At 40.5% G+C, this 16905-nt stretch overlaps 1 protein-coding gene across 3 annotated transcripts in view; it reads right to left on the reverse strand.

Moving 5' to 3' along the window:
• Positions 1-10448: 10448 nt before the first annotated feature.
• Positions 10449-16905, reverse strand: part of Hace1 (HECT domain and ankyrin repeat containing E3 ubiquitin protein ligase 1) — a 106201-nt gene continuing 99744 nt past the window's right edge. For 2 of the 3 annotated variants that reach the window (XM_028775808.1, XM_028775809.1), the window contains 2 exons: positions 13346-13459; positions 10951-11266 (listed from right to left, as the gene is read on the reverse strand). In XM_028775808.1, coding sequence (XP_028631641.1) covers positions 11164-11266; positions 13346-13459 — 217 coding nt within the window. In that variant the 3' untranslated portion in view covers positions 10951-11163. Of the gene's footprint in view, positions 11267-13345; positions 13460-16905 lie in introns of all 3 variants that reach the window. The other variant, XM_028775807.1, reaches the window with a different exon arrangement.

A 16905-nucleotide genomic window follows, 5' to 3' on the forward strand; every position in this document is an offset into this window, starting at 1 on the left:
AATAGGCCTGTCATACATGTATACTAACACCAAGTCTTGGGTCTCCATGGAAAAACATTGAAACAGATGGCTATAAGCTATTGTAAGCAGGCAGCTTTCGTGGAAATTTATCAGCCTGAGTAGTCATAGACCTTGTAAATAGGTAGCCTTGGCAGACAATACCAACTTAGATAAGGACAAGTGAATCATAGAGTCATAGTGATCTGCCCCCTGAACCTTCACCCAGCCGATACCCTGTTCTGAAAGATATCTGTATCCCCCCTGAACACCCACACTCCAGTGTCATTCCCTTCCCCACATCCTGTCTTTCTGTGTTTATAACCCCTGTGTGAATGAATTACGATTTGAAAAAAATAAATAAATTATTAAAAAAAAAGAATGTGTGGCTTTGTGACATTATTGGAGTGGGTGTGGCCTTGTGTGAGGTGGTGTCCTGACACCAATGACTGAAGAGGTTATTGAGATCAGGCATTGTAATACCTCCAGCAGTCTCCTTTTTGCTTAAGGATTGCTTGAGATAGAGTCTCCTGTGCTTCCATATGAATTTTAGGATTACTTGCATAGTAATGGAAAATATCATTGGATTTTCATGGCAATTGCATTGAATCTGAGGATCACTTTGAGTAACAACTGAGTGTTACAGTATTAATTCTTCCAATCCAGGAGCATGAAAGTTCTTCCCATCTTCTAGCATTTCCTTCCATTTCTTTTTTTGGGACTTCAAATTTTTTCTTTGTATAGGTCTTTCACTTCCTTGGTTAAGTTCATTCTGAAATTATGTGCTTGCTTATTTGAAGTTATTGTGAATAGAGGGTTTTTTCCCCCCTGACTTCTCTCTTGCCAAGTCCATTATTTCTATAAAGACAGGCTATTGACATTTTGTTTGTTTTGTATCCTGCCACTTTGCTGAATGGATTCGATTCAAGACTTTTCTGTTGGAATTGTTAGGATCCTTTTAGGATTATATCATCTGCAAATAGGGATTGTTGTGATAAAACACCATGATCAAGGCAACCTATAAAAGATGGCATTCAATTTGGGTTAGAGTTTCTAGTTTGTCATTAGAGTCCATGGATGGCAAAATGAAGGAACAGCTGAGAAGTCACATCTTTATTCACAACCTCAAGTCAGAGCAAGACTGAGAATGGCAGAAGTCTTTTGAAACCTCAAAATCCTCATGATATACCTCCTCCAACAAATTACACCTCCTAATCCTTCCCAAACAATTCCACTAACTGGAGACAAAGGAGTCAAATATATGAGTCTATGGGTGACATCCTCATTCAAGTCTCCAGACACTTGGACTTTCTCCCTTCCTAAACATAACTCTTACTTTTCTCTTTGCTACTACTCTAGCTGAGACTTTGAATACTATAAAGAGCAATGAGAGTATACACCTTTCTCACATTCTTGATATTAGGGGAAATGCTTTCACTTTTCTCCATTTAGTATATGATATTAGCTGAAGGATTGTTATATATAGGTTGTATCATGTTGAGATATGGTCTTTGAAGTTGAAATTTTTTTACAGAAAAATTCATAATTGTATTGTATAGTTCTACACATCTTGATGAGTGTATCTAGTAACCACTACCCCACATACATAAAGATTTATATGGATCCTCAAATTTTTTATATTCTCTTAAAGTACAAACCCATTCTCCCTTATTGTCTGTCCATTGTTTGTCCATATATTACTTGACATGATGGAGAATCTAGTAACTGACTCATTGAAACCTATAGCACAGTCAGTTTGCTACTCCTTTGCTTATGTTTGATATTGTAATATTTTCCTTTTCTTTTCCTCTCTCAAACCCTTCCTGTTCTTCAAAATTCATGGCCTCTATTTTCTTTTCTTTTTTTTCTGGTAAGTAAAATAAGCGTATATACATTATCTTTAATAAAAATTTTAAACCTTGCTGCCTGCTATTTGCAAAAACCAAAAAGGAAAACTGAACACATTGAGTCACCTGGAAAATGAGAACATAGACTAAGGGAATGCCTCCATTGGACAGGGATACAGGCATGTAATTCTTTCTTTTGTTCCTCCTTTCTTTCTTTTCTTTCTTTCTTTCTTTTTTTTTTTTTTTTTGCTTTATTAAGGTCAGTGCTAGGTTGAGGAACTAGCAATACAATAGATACATGCACATAGTCATGAAATAAGCAAGACAATAAAAAAAAGTCCTGTGATCACTATTTCTTAGGGCTTACCAGGATGACCAAAATATCTGAGCCTACTTCCCTGTCCTAGCCCAAAGTTATTTTCATGCCTGAATTCTACTTCTTTGTTCTAGCCTAAAATTTAGACTCCTGCCTGAAATTACTTTTGTTCTAGCCTAAGATTTAGATTCCTGCTAGAAATTACTTCTTTGTTCTAACCTAATGTCAGATTCCTGCCTGAAGCCTATTTCCTTGTCCTTGGCCAATGTCAGGTTCCTGCCAAGCAGCCCATTTCCTTGTCCTTGGCCAATGTCAGATTCCTGCCAAGCAGCCCCCAAAGCTCGCCATATCTCCTCATTTTTTACTTCATAAATAAGACTGAGCCTATCTTAGATCATTCTGACAAGAATGCCTTCCTTACCCATCATGGAATATGCATTATCAAAAGCAATGCACTTATGTCTTAGGTTGGTAAGGCTCTGTGCAGAATCTTACTGCATCTTATCATCCTGTTAAATTAATAACTCTGTCTGGGGGGTCCATTTTCAGTTTCAAGTCATGTACTTTGGCTGCCAATATGTTGATGTTGTCAAAGACAAGCTTTAACACGGAATAAAAAAAAGACAAGCTTTAAGCAGGAATAAAAGTATTCCTGAAGTGGAAACTTAAAGGTTCTTTGGAAAGTCAGTTGTGTTGCAGGGTGTTTTTCTGGGGCAAACACATGAAGAAATGTTTTCCTGAAGTGGACACAGGTGAAAGGCTAAGGCAAACTCCTGAAGGAACATTTGGCTGAAGCAGACACAGGAGAGAGGATGTTATGCTAAAGCAAGCATGTGAAAGTATGTATGATGAAGGATTCTTTGCTAATGACACACATGTATTGGTCTGCCTTAATTGCATAGTTGAGCTCCATTTGTCAGGACTCCATAGAGAGAAACATATTTAAAAACTGGTGGTGTGCTGCAGCTTCTTGCCACTTCAGCGGATTCAGGCTGATTGACAGAGTAAAGTCAGCTGAGACAGACACATGTGCTGAGGCAAGACCCGTGGAGGATACATGATGTTTGGAGGGTGTGGGTAGGGTGGCTATAAATGCAGAAAGTTCCTCCAGGCGGGAAGTTAGGTGCACAGGCTGTGGATACAGTGGCTCCCTAAAGGCATTCTCCATGGTTCCTCACGGCACAGCCCCAGTGACACAGAAAGTCCATGAGTTTTACATTTTTTTTTCATGGCAGATGGTAGCTGGATTTGGATGTACCCCCGTGAACCCCAGGGCAGACCTGAGTTAAATAGGGAGAGAGAAAGGGGGGAGGGTCTAGGGAAGAATGCCTAATTGACTCTGCCCTCTGGCCTTCAATAGTATGTAAATCTCTCTGAGGCCTGTAGTCATGCCCTCTACCTGTGCTCTTTGGGTCGGGCTGCATTGCCTGAATGTGACTGAACTGTGTAGGTCAATGGAGTTCCACATCACATGTTAGGATCCTAGATTCTGGGAGCACAGCGGAATAGATCCCTGTCCCTCCCAGGCAATGGACATCTGTTGGGTCTCCAGGCTATTTCCAGCCAGCGCTTCGACCAAAACCAAGACCCTTTTCACAGCCCTACAGGAGGGCATATAAAAAGGACTTGAGTGACAGAGATGGAGGCAGAGCTAGGCTTGCTTATAGAGCTAGCTGTGCAACCCTTCTTAGTCTCCTGTTACATCTTCATTGATCTTCACTTTGCTGAGAGAAGCACAGCCGAGAATGTTTCTTGGAATTCCTGCTGGCCCTGGTCCCTCCTGCTGACTTGTGCTGAGGCTGAAGCCTGGCTGTCACTGCTAGGTAGTGCCACTGTTGCTGATTTGCGTTTGCTATCCCAATTCTACTGAACTGGACTGCTGGTGTATCCATGAAGTATTTGCAAGTGGATCGAGCTTCCACAGCCAATCTGTGAACTTAACTGCCAATTTCCAGAAAACACAGATGGGAGTTGCCCCAAAGAATCTTTCTAAAGAGATACACTCACCCCCCCTACCCTCATTTTCTTTCTTTTCTACTACCTGGTGGGTGGTAGGCTAGAAGGGAGGGTAAAACATTTAGGAACCATCATTAAAAGTAGACTTTGAAAAACTTTAAAATTACAGTTTTTTTCTATTCCTAACTTTTTTAGGACTTTTATTATGAACAGATTACTGAATTTTGTCAAAGGTCATTTTTGCTATTTGTTATGTTACATTTATATATTGACATATTTTTAAATAGTTTTGTGCCCTCAATGAAAACATTTTTGTCTGATGATCTTTTGAATGATTTTAAAATTTTAATTTGCAAGTGTCTTATTTAGAATATTGTGGCTGCATCCATCAGGAAATTGGTCCGTAACTTTCTTTGTTGCTTTGGTTTCTTTATAATGGTGTCTTTTTCTGGCTTATATATCAAGATACTACTTTGTAGAATGGATTTGGTAGTGTTCCTTCTATTTCATGAAACAGTTTAAGAAATATTAGTGTTAGACATTTCACATCTGTCCAGTCCTAGGCCTAACTCTGCACATAGGCAATTAATTGAGAGTTTACATTGCACCTGTATTTAATCTCTCTTTTTCACTTTCAAGAGTAAAAACACTAAAGAGTAATAAGGCCTCCTGCCAAGTTCTGGTTACTATACTACATTAGTTGACCTTGTAACTTCCTAAATGGCAGGAGTGAGTGTGTTGGAAAGAAAATACTGTGCTATTAGCTTACTGAAAGAATGGACTCCAAGAAATAATAATCTTCCTTGGAATCTTCTATTGCAAGAAGGGGCCAAAGGTCTAGAGACATCCAGAGAAGTAATTTGTCTATCAGAGGAAAAGAATGTGTCTCCTAGAGAAAGATTTACAAGAGAGATGGATTTGAAGGATATTTATTGCTGAGACACTGGTGTCAAGGGACCACATTTTGGCCATACTGCTTATTTATATTTACATTCTATTTAAGCACTGCCCTTATGGCAGGACCTCAGAGACGAACCTGGGTATCAGTACACCTCTTTTATTCCCTTTTCACTATACTTTAGCTTTTTGAATTGTCTTGGGAGCAGGCAGCTGAAATTGGCTGATTGGGGTACCCTTGTGAACTTCCCAAATTCAGGAACAATTTGATAACTGAAACAGTTAAGTGACTGATGAGTGGGATATACAGCACAGATACACTGGATGAAGGGATGGCTCACCTCCAGATGAGACTGAGCAGAAGGGTACAAGATTGTATCATGCAATGTGGACAGCCAATTAAAAAACGATGAATTATTTACTTCTGGAGCAAATTCCATTTAATCATTTTGGACTAGAGTTAACTACAGGGTAGCTGAAACAATGAAAAGTGATGGCTCTGAGGTTAAGAGCACTTGCTGCTCTTCCAGAGGACCTGGGTTCAATTCTTTCCATCTACATGGTATCTCACAACCATCTATAACTCCAGTCCCATGGGAATCTGATACTGTCTTCTGGTTTGTGAGGACACTGAATATATGTAGTACATATATAGATATGCAAACAGGTAAACACTCATATACATAAAGTAAATATTTTAAGGCAAAAATATACTTGAGTCCATTGACAAATATATTCTGCTGCACATGGGGGAAAATGGCAGGGTAGCCTATACTACATGAGGCTATAGGTTTGATTCTCATCACCAAACAACTAATAGAATAGAATTAGCCTAGGACAGAATAGGAGTCTCCTCCACACTAAGGAAAAAAATCTTATCCTATGTGTTCCTAGAAATTACCAAACACATATTCATAAAATGCTAACATGTCATAGTTAAAAAGTCCCTTCCAAAGGAGATGGAGACATAGCTCAATGGTTAAGAGTACTTGTGGCTCTTCTAGAGGACTCAGGTTCAATGACCAGAACCAACATAGCAGCTCACAACCATCTGTAATCCCAGTCCCAAGGGATCCAATGCTGTCTTTTAGCTACTGCAGGGACCAGGCACACATGTGCACAGGCAAACATCCAGACAAAACACCCACGCACTGAATAACTTTTTAAAAAATTACCTCCTAGGTTTTCATTATAAGCTAAGATTAGCAAGTATTAAATTCTATTTAACATTTGGGAATTAACCTATAGGCAATGAAAGTAATATATTTTTTAAAATCGATGGTTTTGTTATAAATTTTGTCCTGAAATAGTAATTATACAATATGCACATGTAGAGTCATCAAAGAACCTAGTCTCAAAAAATATACAATTTGCAAGGCCACCCCACCTTGAGGTGTAGGTGACAGGGACAGCCAGGCCATTCCATCAAGAGGCACAGGCATCGGGAACCACTACAATGAACAAGTATGTAATGGGCAGATGGAAAAGATATAAAAAATGGAGTGGTACCCACACTGTGGAGAGAGGTAAAACTGGGGAGACAGCAGCTAGGAGCAGGCTGATTTGAGTGTTCTGCCCCCTGAGATCATATCTGGGTCTCTACTGCCACTGAGAGCCATGTCTGAGTCCAAGGTCTACAGCAGCCAGGGTCTGTGTTGATGTCCATGGGCTGTGTTGCTGATGGTGGCCATGTTCTTGGTCTGTGCTGTCACCAGGAACCATGTGGAAGCTCCCATTGACTGTAAAGGGCAGTGATATCAATGACTGCAGATGCACAATTGACAAAGAGGAACATGGAAGGCTTCTGTGACAACCTCTACCCCTGTCCCAACCCATCCCCTCCACCGGAAAAAAAAAAAAGAAAAAAACAATAGTAGGCTAAATAGCAAACCATTGAAGGAAAGTCTTTGAATGTGATATAAAGATGCTGAAATTAGCTTTCCACAATTGCTGGCTTCTAGCAGGGGTACCCAAGGGGAACAACTATTTAAGGGGCAAGCCACTGAGAGTTTGACCAGGCTCCATAGATGCAAAATTGGACTTGGTTTTTATTTTTTAATTTTAATTTGGGGAGGGTGAAGGAAGTCACAAGGTGGGTGGGAGAGGGAGCACAGACCTGGAAGAAGTGGGAAATGAGTGTGCTAAGGGTGCATGATGTTTAACAAACAGTCCCATGCACCTGAACTGATTTGCATTTAAGATGTAAATCCACTACTGATCCAGGCATCCTTGACAGTGAGAACAGCTGCCTGATCCTGACTCCCTGAAGTGTCCATCTGCAATAGAGTTCTTTACTCAAGACTCAACCAAGGGATAAAATGGTCCAAAATGTTTAAAACAGGACAAACAAAAACAACAACAAAATAGTATGGTGACTTCTAAAAAAATTGCAAAAAATGATTTATGCCCAATGCTGGAGTTAAGTAAATTTCTAATCTGATGGGTTGTTTTACCTTTAGTGCACATTTTCTGATTGGCCAACACTCCTCTTGTGAAAGAAGTTCCATGCTGTAAGGGTCCATGATTCACTAAAGAATGACACCCCGACTCAAATAACATGTAAACACAGAGAGTGTTGTATTCTGCAGAAGTCCAGCAGGCTGCGGTCTTCCATTACCAAAATAGAGAGACAACCAAGTAGGCTTGCAGGCTTGATTTAAAGCACATTAGGGATTCCAGGGTAGGTGGCCTTTATCTTGCTCCATCTCTAGGGACATCCCATTACTGGGATATGAGGTCTGGAAACTGTTGTTGAAGAAGTCTGGAAATTGCTGCTGACCTCAGGCCAGGTAGTGGGGCAGCCTCTAAGGCCTGGACTTGCCTAGTCTCGAATTACCAATTTGAAACATGTCATGGAGTCAGCCTAGCCTTCTCAATGCTATGACAGCAACAGAAGGGCTACTTAGCAATCTCCTCAGAACCATGATAGAGGACATTTCACTAGTTATAAAATAGCCAATTATTACAAATATAATTATCTCTGGGCAAAGACCATTCACCTGGTTTGCTTGAATCAATCACTGAGGATTCAGAAAGTTTAAAAGAGAGAGAGAAAAAAAAACAAGTTTAAAAGAGGAATAATTGCAGAAAACAAGCAGAGCTCCCAACAGCAAGAGAGCTGCAGAGCAGATGAAGACTCTAGGATAGAACTGGAGAGCTGTCTGAGGGGGCGGCCATTGAGTTGTTTGTCTAGAGGCATTTGTAGGACTTACTGCAGAAACTGGACAGAGGCTGATTAACTTCCTGGGCACACTGTGGGTAAAGCCAATGGGGGTCCACATGGTACTGACATGTCCCCTTAGGGGGTTGCTTATGGCCATCTCGGGGCTGTTCCTTGGCTGATAACTGTGGCTCTTGTCAGTGGCTGGCCTTGTAGGGTTGCCAGTCTTCAACCTTGGCAGGTCTGCCAACTGTTAGACTAGAGTTGGCCTTGCATGTATCATCCAGCCTGTGTACACTGCTCTTTTACCATTACTACCAGGATGGAGCTGCAGTTTTTCTTGGCTACTTTGTATGTAGCTTCGTCTGCAGGGCAGTCTAAGGTGGTCTCCTTTCTGAAATGGGCAAAGACTTTTTAGAAGCCATTTTCACTCACAACCGAGAGTATGTGAATGGCAATGTCTTCCCTATGTTTCTCAAGAGGGACTTCATGGGAGACAGCTGCAACCTGGCAAGAAGTGCTTGTTTTTGTGCCAGCCCTATGCTTCCTCTCATCTATTCAGCCAAGGCTCTCTCACATCCAGCTACCAGGACTTATTTAACTCCACAGCATTTCAGAACTCTGCACTTTGGTCCTAATATTCCAAAGATCTGTTTTTATCATAACACCAACATGTCCTGTACACAGTGGATAGATTTAAATAGTGTTGTTGGAGTATGCTATATGAAATTGTGTCTCTGTCCTTCCTCACCTACCTAAGGCAATCTTTGATTGGCTTTAACAAAAAATCTGATGGCCAATTAGCTGGGCAGGAAGTGTAAGGTGAGACTTCCTGGGAGGAAGGAGCCCTGGGAGAGGAGGAAGAGGAGGAATAAGAGGAGGAGGAGGGTCTGAGATGGACATGAGTACAGGCCTGGAAGCTATAGCTATGAGGGTGGATGGAGCTAGGTGGTTGGGCTAAATTTAGATAAGGTAGTTGAGAGTCTGGCAGCTAAGGCCTAAGCTTTGAAATATTAAAAGGGCTCTGTGTGGTTATTTAGGAGAAAGCTAGTTAAGAAACTGCCACTGTATTTGTTTCCAGCATTACTTCATATATACATAAAATAGTAATTTTCATCTACAGTCTACATTGCCTAAAGCCCAGTTTGATTTCGAATGATTCACTTACAAGGACCCTTGATAAGTGAGCTTCAGTCTTTCAGGGTTATTATCCATATTAGTCCCCTAAGTATATGGTCTCACATTTTATACAGCATTCACTGACTGCTGGCAGGCCCCACCTCCTACGTCAGAAAGAACACTATTCAACTGATAACCAAGTGTTCCTTACTTAGCTCTTGTGAAACTGACTGGTGACAAAGACACCAATGCCTTAACATTTTTGGTCAATCTCTCAAAACAAAGAACTGGCTAAAAGGAAGACATAATTGGACTAAATATGGCTTGTGACATTATATAAGCTGCATCCTGACTTCATACACAAACAACAGTATCCTAATTTAGGACACAAACAACAAAATCTGAGCTGAGGAGCTCACTCCCGCCAGAGAGGCAGCCACGTGCTTAAACTGTCCGACATGACAAATGCTGAGCTATGAGGAACAACCTGCTTCTGCCTCGTTTCTGCTTCTATCCGGGGTATCGTGCAGAGACCACACCATGTTGTTAGAATCTGTCATGGTGCTGAGAACTGCCAGATTCTAGAATCACAAGTAAAAGCCAGTTATAAAGTCAAAAGCTAGGTTTGCTGTAATGTTGTTTTAACAAGGTAGTAACCTTTTCTATAATTAAAAAAAAAGAAGTACTTGAATCTTAATGTTAGAGCTAGTTATAAGAAACTTCTTTTTTAATGCAATCTGTTTCTTACATTAAACAATAAGCAATAAACAAGATCCCAAAAGATAAACTGTTTGTGTGTACTTCGGGTTCTAATTTGCTACTTTCAATGTGTCTCTCTCTCAAATACCACTATTTGAGACCAGATCTTTAATGTGCTCCCAGAGGCAAAGTTCTAAATGTCAGAAAGGCCTCCCAGCATATCTGTGTGTACACTCCGACTTCCCCTGAAAGCCAGGCTGTAACTACTCATGCTGTGACTGGTCCAATGTGCCTTGTCCAAAATGCTCATCCAATGCTTTCTATCAGGCAGAAAACCCTTGAAACATAGCATTTTAATCATAGAAGCAAACTTAAGAAAGTATTACATATTTAAATTATAATCTACAGATATTACTTTTTCAAGTGTGTCATCAAGCTTAGATCAAATAATGAAATATAGGATAAATATATTTTAATTTTATTTTCATTATAAATTAAGGCATAAGAAAAACTGAGACTACACAGTATATATACACACGCAAAACTGAGCACAGACAGATGCAAATAATTTATATAGTATAAGCTTTAATATATAAATTAGATGTCGCTTTATCTATTGTTTGTCACACCAGTCTAAACTTTATACCATGTATCAAAATACTAAAAAGCTAAACAACAACAAAAAATAAAACCCATTGCAATATAAGTATAATGTGGGAAAATACATATTTATGGCTTTACACAATCTAAATTAATCAATTCTATACATTTTTCCAAAATAGAAATGGTACTTTACATGCACTGGGACATCAGCTGGATGTCCTCATAGAACTTACAGAAAATACCCTTTAAACTAGACAGTTCACAGCAGGGATGGCATGGACAAAGAGTTTGCCTTTACAGTTTTAGATAAAAGTAAAAAAACCTTAAAAAAAAAAAAAAAAAAAAGGCAGTGTCTACTTCCAATTAGCATTTTTAAAAATGAAGTCTACTATGATTTTATATTTTCTAATTGTGTCATAAACATAGAAAAACAAAACACGGAAAAGAAACGTAAACTAGAAAGCCTGATTGTTTCTGAGTTTTCAGCAGGAGCTATGTCTGTGGGCCGCAGCGAGGGCCTGTGACGTCTGTCCTCTGGACTGTGTATATGCTGTCAGGTCCCAGGTTCACTATGCCATGGTGTAGCCATAGCTGCCACAGTGCAGTGCTACCAGGAGTCTGTCCTTGAGGATTTCTTTACTTGGGTATTCAGGTAACTTGAGCATGTTGATGCTTTTAAAAAAAAAAAAAAAAGACCACCATTAAACAGAGAATCTCTGAAATTCCTTGTTTTATCTAGCAATAAAAATACTGCTCATAATTAACATAAAACCATCCTCTCAAATTTGCATTGAAATTGGAAAACCCTCAAGTGATGTTTAAGAACTGCGGCTCCTCCCAGAATGCAAATGAGAGGATGAAAATAAATTTCCAGACTAAGAACAAGTAACAGGGTGATACACATGAAAGTGTCGCTTGCTGCACTGCATTTTAACATTAGTGAGAACTGTAGAGTGAAAAATTATAGATACTGGGTATATAGAATCCTTTTTAGACATATAAAATATTCTTTAGGCTTTCTTTATAAAGACATGGAGAAACCGAGGCATGAAGCAAGTTAAGAATGTGGACAGGCTAGTTACGGGAACTGGATAGAATGCAAGTTAGCCAAGCTGAGAAGCAAGCTGAGAAGCAAGCTGAGAACCGCAGTGACAGGGTAAAGCCGAAGTAACAGGGCAGGACCACATTCTTGAGAAAGATAAGCATACAGGAAGTTTTCACATGACCCTGACTCACGTAGGTTGGGTTCCTTTAAAATGTTCTGCTATTTTTATATTATGCCACATTAAGAACCATGAGCCCCCTCCCCATTCCTTGGTTTGTGGTTTTTCCCCTTAAAAACCCCTCTCAAACTGGCTGTCGGGGTCAATTCAGCTCCTGCGTGGGCATACGAATTGACCAAGAGCTAGCTGTCACATACCCTAATAAACCTCGCTATTGCTCCAGTACACGGTGTCTCAAGCAGATTACTGGGTGGTCGAGACTTTCTGAGACTTGAGTGAGGGTCTCCCCTCTGCGGAGGTCTTCAAGAACCAATTCCGTTCTGGGTGGTTTGTGCCTGCTCCCAAGTTTTCCCTACTAGAAGAAGACCTAAACTTGTAACCACTAATTCATTTGTACTTCCAGAATTCTGATATTATGGTGATGCTCTCCTTTTACTACAGAAACACAGCAGACCACAACTGTCAATCAGGCAAACAGGGTTCCAGTAGTTCTGGACCACTGCCAGCACCAGGCCCTCCTCTTATCCCATCTCTTTTCCTTTGGGTCTCACTGCGACCCTAGACCTTCTTCCTACCAGGAACCACAGCCAACACATGTGGCACAGACCTAGGTAAGTGTGCAGTACACCTCAACCCTCCTCAAAGAAGCTGCTTTTTACAGAAAGCTGTTAGTCACAATGTAGAAGACAACTGACTATGGGATGCTCCATCTCCAGGGATGCATGAACTACACAACTTCTGCACCTAAGACTCAGGGGGCATCAGCAAGAGAGATGGAAAGACTTTACAAGACAGAGGACCAGGAAGTCTGCTGTGAGGCTGTGACATGTAGCTATACCAGGGAAGCAGCCTGTCATAAAATCCCAACAATATGGCTCCCTAAACAAGACCTGAAAAATCCAACAGTAGTTGGCATCCCGAAGCAAGAAATCTCTCAGGACCTTCCTTACCTCTAGTTGAAGAGCTACAAACAACAACAGCTGAGAGAGGGAGAGTTGGTCTCCCCCGGGATGAGCTGAGAGAGGGAGAGCTGGTCCTCCCCTGGGCTGAGCTGAGAAAGGGAGCGTTAGTTGGTCCTCCTCAGGGTTGAGCTCCCTGACTGGTTTCCAATACCAATAGTCTCCCTATTAACATACATAAAATCTATACTGAAAAGACTCTGTAGGTGGTTGCAGTCTTACATGAATTCACTGATATGTGTATGTAACAACATTAAAGAAGGCTCTGTGAATTTGTAAGAGAAGGAAGAGTATATGGGAGGAATAGGAGGTAGAGGCATAGAGAGATTATGTATTTTGTATGATAACGAAAGTATTAAACAAAAAAATACCTTCTCAAAAATAATAACATCATAACAGAGAAATGGAATGTAACTACTGACGGCTTTGGTTATTTTTTCCCTATTATAGTAAAATATACATAAATTTGACATTTTAACCATCAAAAAGGAAATATACCAATTACTTCTGATGACTTAAAATTAATAAAAATATTCCATAATTCATTTGAATAAGTTAGTTTAACTTACCATGTGCTGGAAGTTGGCAAAAGATTTGGAGTATATGGCACAGCAGCAATTGTAAAGTTTTGCAATCCACTTCCACCCATAATATTGGCAAAGCCACCATGCGGGACCCTGGAACTAAAGAGTTTGTATCATCAGCTGTGATCAGGAAAGAAAATCTCAGTCTGACAGACACGTTTTAAGTTCTAAGTTAGGTTAAGAATATATTCAACTCTAAAATGACAGAATGATATTTTTGAGTCGGAACCTCCCAACTCCTTCTTGTCTGTTGCTTCATGGTCAGTTAGCAAGCTTTCCAGGAGAAACCTCTTTATGCTTCCATCAGCTAAACAAACTATACATTTAACTGGCCAAATGATGGGTTTACAACCCTGTGCTGGCTAGTGTTGTGTCGACTTGGCACAGCTAGTCTTTGTGGAAGGAGGAACATTGACAAGTGTTCCCAGCACACTGGCCTGTATACAAGCCTGTAGTGCATTCTGCTGACTGCTGACTAATGTGAGAGGGCCCAGCCCTTTGTGGGCAGTGGCTGGAGGTGCTGGGTGCTGTGTGGAAGCAGGCTAAGCAAGCAGTGCTCCTCTGTGGCCTCTGCACGAGCTCTTGTCTCCGGGTTCTTGCCCTGACTTCTTTGCTGTGGAAGTGTAATCAAAATAAACCTTTTCCTCTCCGAGTTACTTAAGGTCATGGAGATTTGTCACAGCAATAAAAACCCTAAGACAACTGTGTGCCTCTCTATTACTAGGGCTCTCGAACATGTCCTAGCTTACGTTTGTGTCACTGGGATTTCTATCCCTGGGATTAGCAGAACTGCCTGACAACTAAAGCTGTCAAACAGACTGTGGCTGTTCCAATGGGGAATGTCTTCCATAAACTCATGTGTTTGAATACTTGGTCCCTAATTTGAGGGTTGTAGAACCTTTAGGACAGTGGTTCTTAACCTGTGGGTCACCACCCCTTTGGGGGTCAAATGACCCTTTCACAGGGGTCACCTAAGACCACTAGAAAACACAGATATTTACATTATGATTCATAATAGTAGCAAAATTACAGTTATGAAATAGCAGCAATGAAAATAATTTTATATTTAGACTTCACCACAACATGAAGAACTGTATTAAAGGGCCACAGCGTTAGGGAAGGTTGAGAACCACTGTTAGGAGGTAGAGCCTTATTGAAGAGAGTATGTCAGTGAGGGTCAGTCTTGACTTTTATAACCTGGCCTTACTTCCTGTTCCTGTCCAAGTAACGCCTGTTTGCTGCCATATACATCTTCCCCTCCATGAAGGACATCTGTCCTTAACTGTGAGACACAATATAGCCTTTCTCCTTTCGTGTTGTAATCCAGTGATTTCCTTATTTGTGAAAAATACCTAGGCATAAAGTGTATTTCCTCTATTTTGTTCTTCAGTGAGAAAACAACAGTGAGAAGTATCTGCATTTATCTTTCCAGATATGGAGAACAGCAAACATATACCGTCTGTGATTTACATGTGTGTGCTCACCTTGTGCACATACGTGTAGCGGTGACTTCAGGCTACTCCTCTATTGTTCGCTACCTTGTTTTGAGAAAGTGTCTCTCATAGACTCTGAAGCTCCTCAGTTCCTCTACAGTGGCTGCCTCCGTCCCCTGGTACTGGGGTTATATGCATACATGAGCATTCCTAGCCTTTACAAAATTTTTGGGGATCCCAACTCAGGTGCTCACACTTATACAGCAAATAGTTATTACAAACTATCCTTTCTCAAACATTATTTTTTTAACTGTTGTGTAAAAACCTCAAGAAAGCTAAAATTCAATGCATAATGCATTAGCTGAACACTTTAATACCAGGTACGCAGCTATAGAAAATATAATTACAACTTTTCAAGTTCTATACATTTTAAATTAATATTTCAATTTAGTCTGAGTATGTGTCACGATTAAACAAATCCTGGGAGGAAATATATTGCTGTGAGCAGGGGACGTAGCCAATGGAAGTGTACTTGCTTAGTAGGCACAAGAGTTTGAACCCACCACAAAAAAAAACAAAAAACAAAAAGAAAAAAAAAGACTAAATTACAATGACACACTATAGTGTCTCTAGGATAGATATATTAGAATATTGACACATATTTAATGCATAAATACTAAATGTGAACTTTCCATATCTTTTCATTGTTATCACGCAGAGTAGATGGACTCCATGATAGCGTTTTCAGGCACATGCATTCTGCTTTGTTCTTATCCCCTCCCCACAGGTCTTTCCTGTGTACCTCTCCTCCTTGCTGACCCCCATCTCTCCGCAGTCCTTCCTCCCATTTCCATGTTACATATAAACCCAACTGCCTTCTCCTGCTTCTACGTCCCCTCCTTGCAGGCCTCCTCCCCTCCCGCGTACCCTACTTCCTCTCATGCACGTTTATACATAAACCTTAATCTAGACGCGCATGAGAGGAGTCACGTGATAGCTTCATTCTGACTCTGGCTTATTTTCATTCTTCGCAGTTGAGTAAATTTCACTTTAGACACACATACATACATAATTTTTAAGTTAATTTTTAATGGAAATTTAGGATGGACCAAATGTGACCAGACTTAAAAGGGTTTCTGCTACACAGGTCACAGCCTGCAGGTGTCTGTGAGTGCTGCTGACTCCTCCCTATCAGGAGCACGGGCATAAGAAACTTCAGTTCAAGATCAGTCTGGACTACAGGTACCAATGTAATTCAACACACTTTGAAAAAACTATTGACAGCAATACCCAAAACAAGCCTGGGCAGGTTGTGAAGATGCACATCGTTTGACTTTGCATCTATTCTAGAAGTATAGTCAAAAGAGTGATATGACAGACATACGGAGCAATAAATAAAACCACCCAGAAATACGCCTCTCCAAATGTCATTGAGTTATTTTTGAAAGAGTGCCAAGAACATACAACAGGGTGCTGGAGATACAGTTCAACTGGCAGCCTAGCATGTAGGAGATCCTTGTTTATGTCTCAGTACTGTATATAACCAGGCATAGTAAACCATGCCTGAAATCCCAGTTCTCTGGCTGTAGAGAGAAGAGAACCAGGAAATTCAAGGTCATCCTTAGCTACACAGTGAGGTCAAACACAGCCTTCTCCTCATGAGAACTTGTCTCATTGCCCCACACCTCCTCCCCATCCCCCAAAAACGTCAATAGAATGGGGAAAAGGGCTCATTCAACAAGATGTGTTGGGACAGGTGGATTATGTTAAATGAAGTTGGATCATTACCTTATACCATATAGAAAGATACACTTAAAAACAGATGAAAGACTTAAACATCATTATAATTAGAACTATAAAACATGTGAGGAAAATACAGAGGAAGACCTCCTGGGATGAAAAACAGGTAAGGACAGATATCCAGAATACCTAAAGATCTTCTAATGACACACATATGACCTCACTGAGACTGCTGATGCATGCACAAGTTCTGCACAGGTCTAAGCCAGAAGGAGTCCCAGTGCTGAGGGAGGAAGGAGATGTGATACCCCATCCCCAACCCAGAAGCTACCTCCAATTCACAACCACTCACAAAGAAAAAGTTAGTTTTCT

The sequence above is a fragment of the Grammomys surdaster genome, unplaced genomic scaffold (assembly GCF_004785775.1).
Source record: "Grammomys surdaster isolate TR1022 unplaced genomic scaffold, NIH_TR_1.0 261, whole genome shotgun sequence".
Classification (NCBI taxonomy): domain Eukaryota; kingdom Metazoa; phylum Chordata; class Mammalia; order Rodentia; family Muridae; genus Grammomys; species Grammomys surdaster.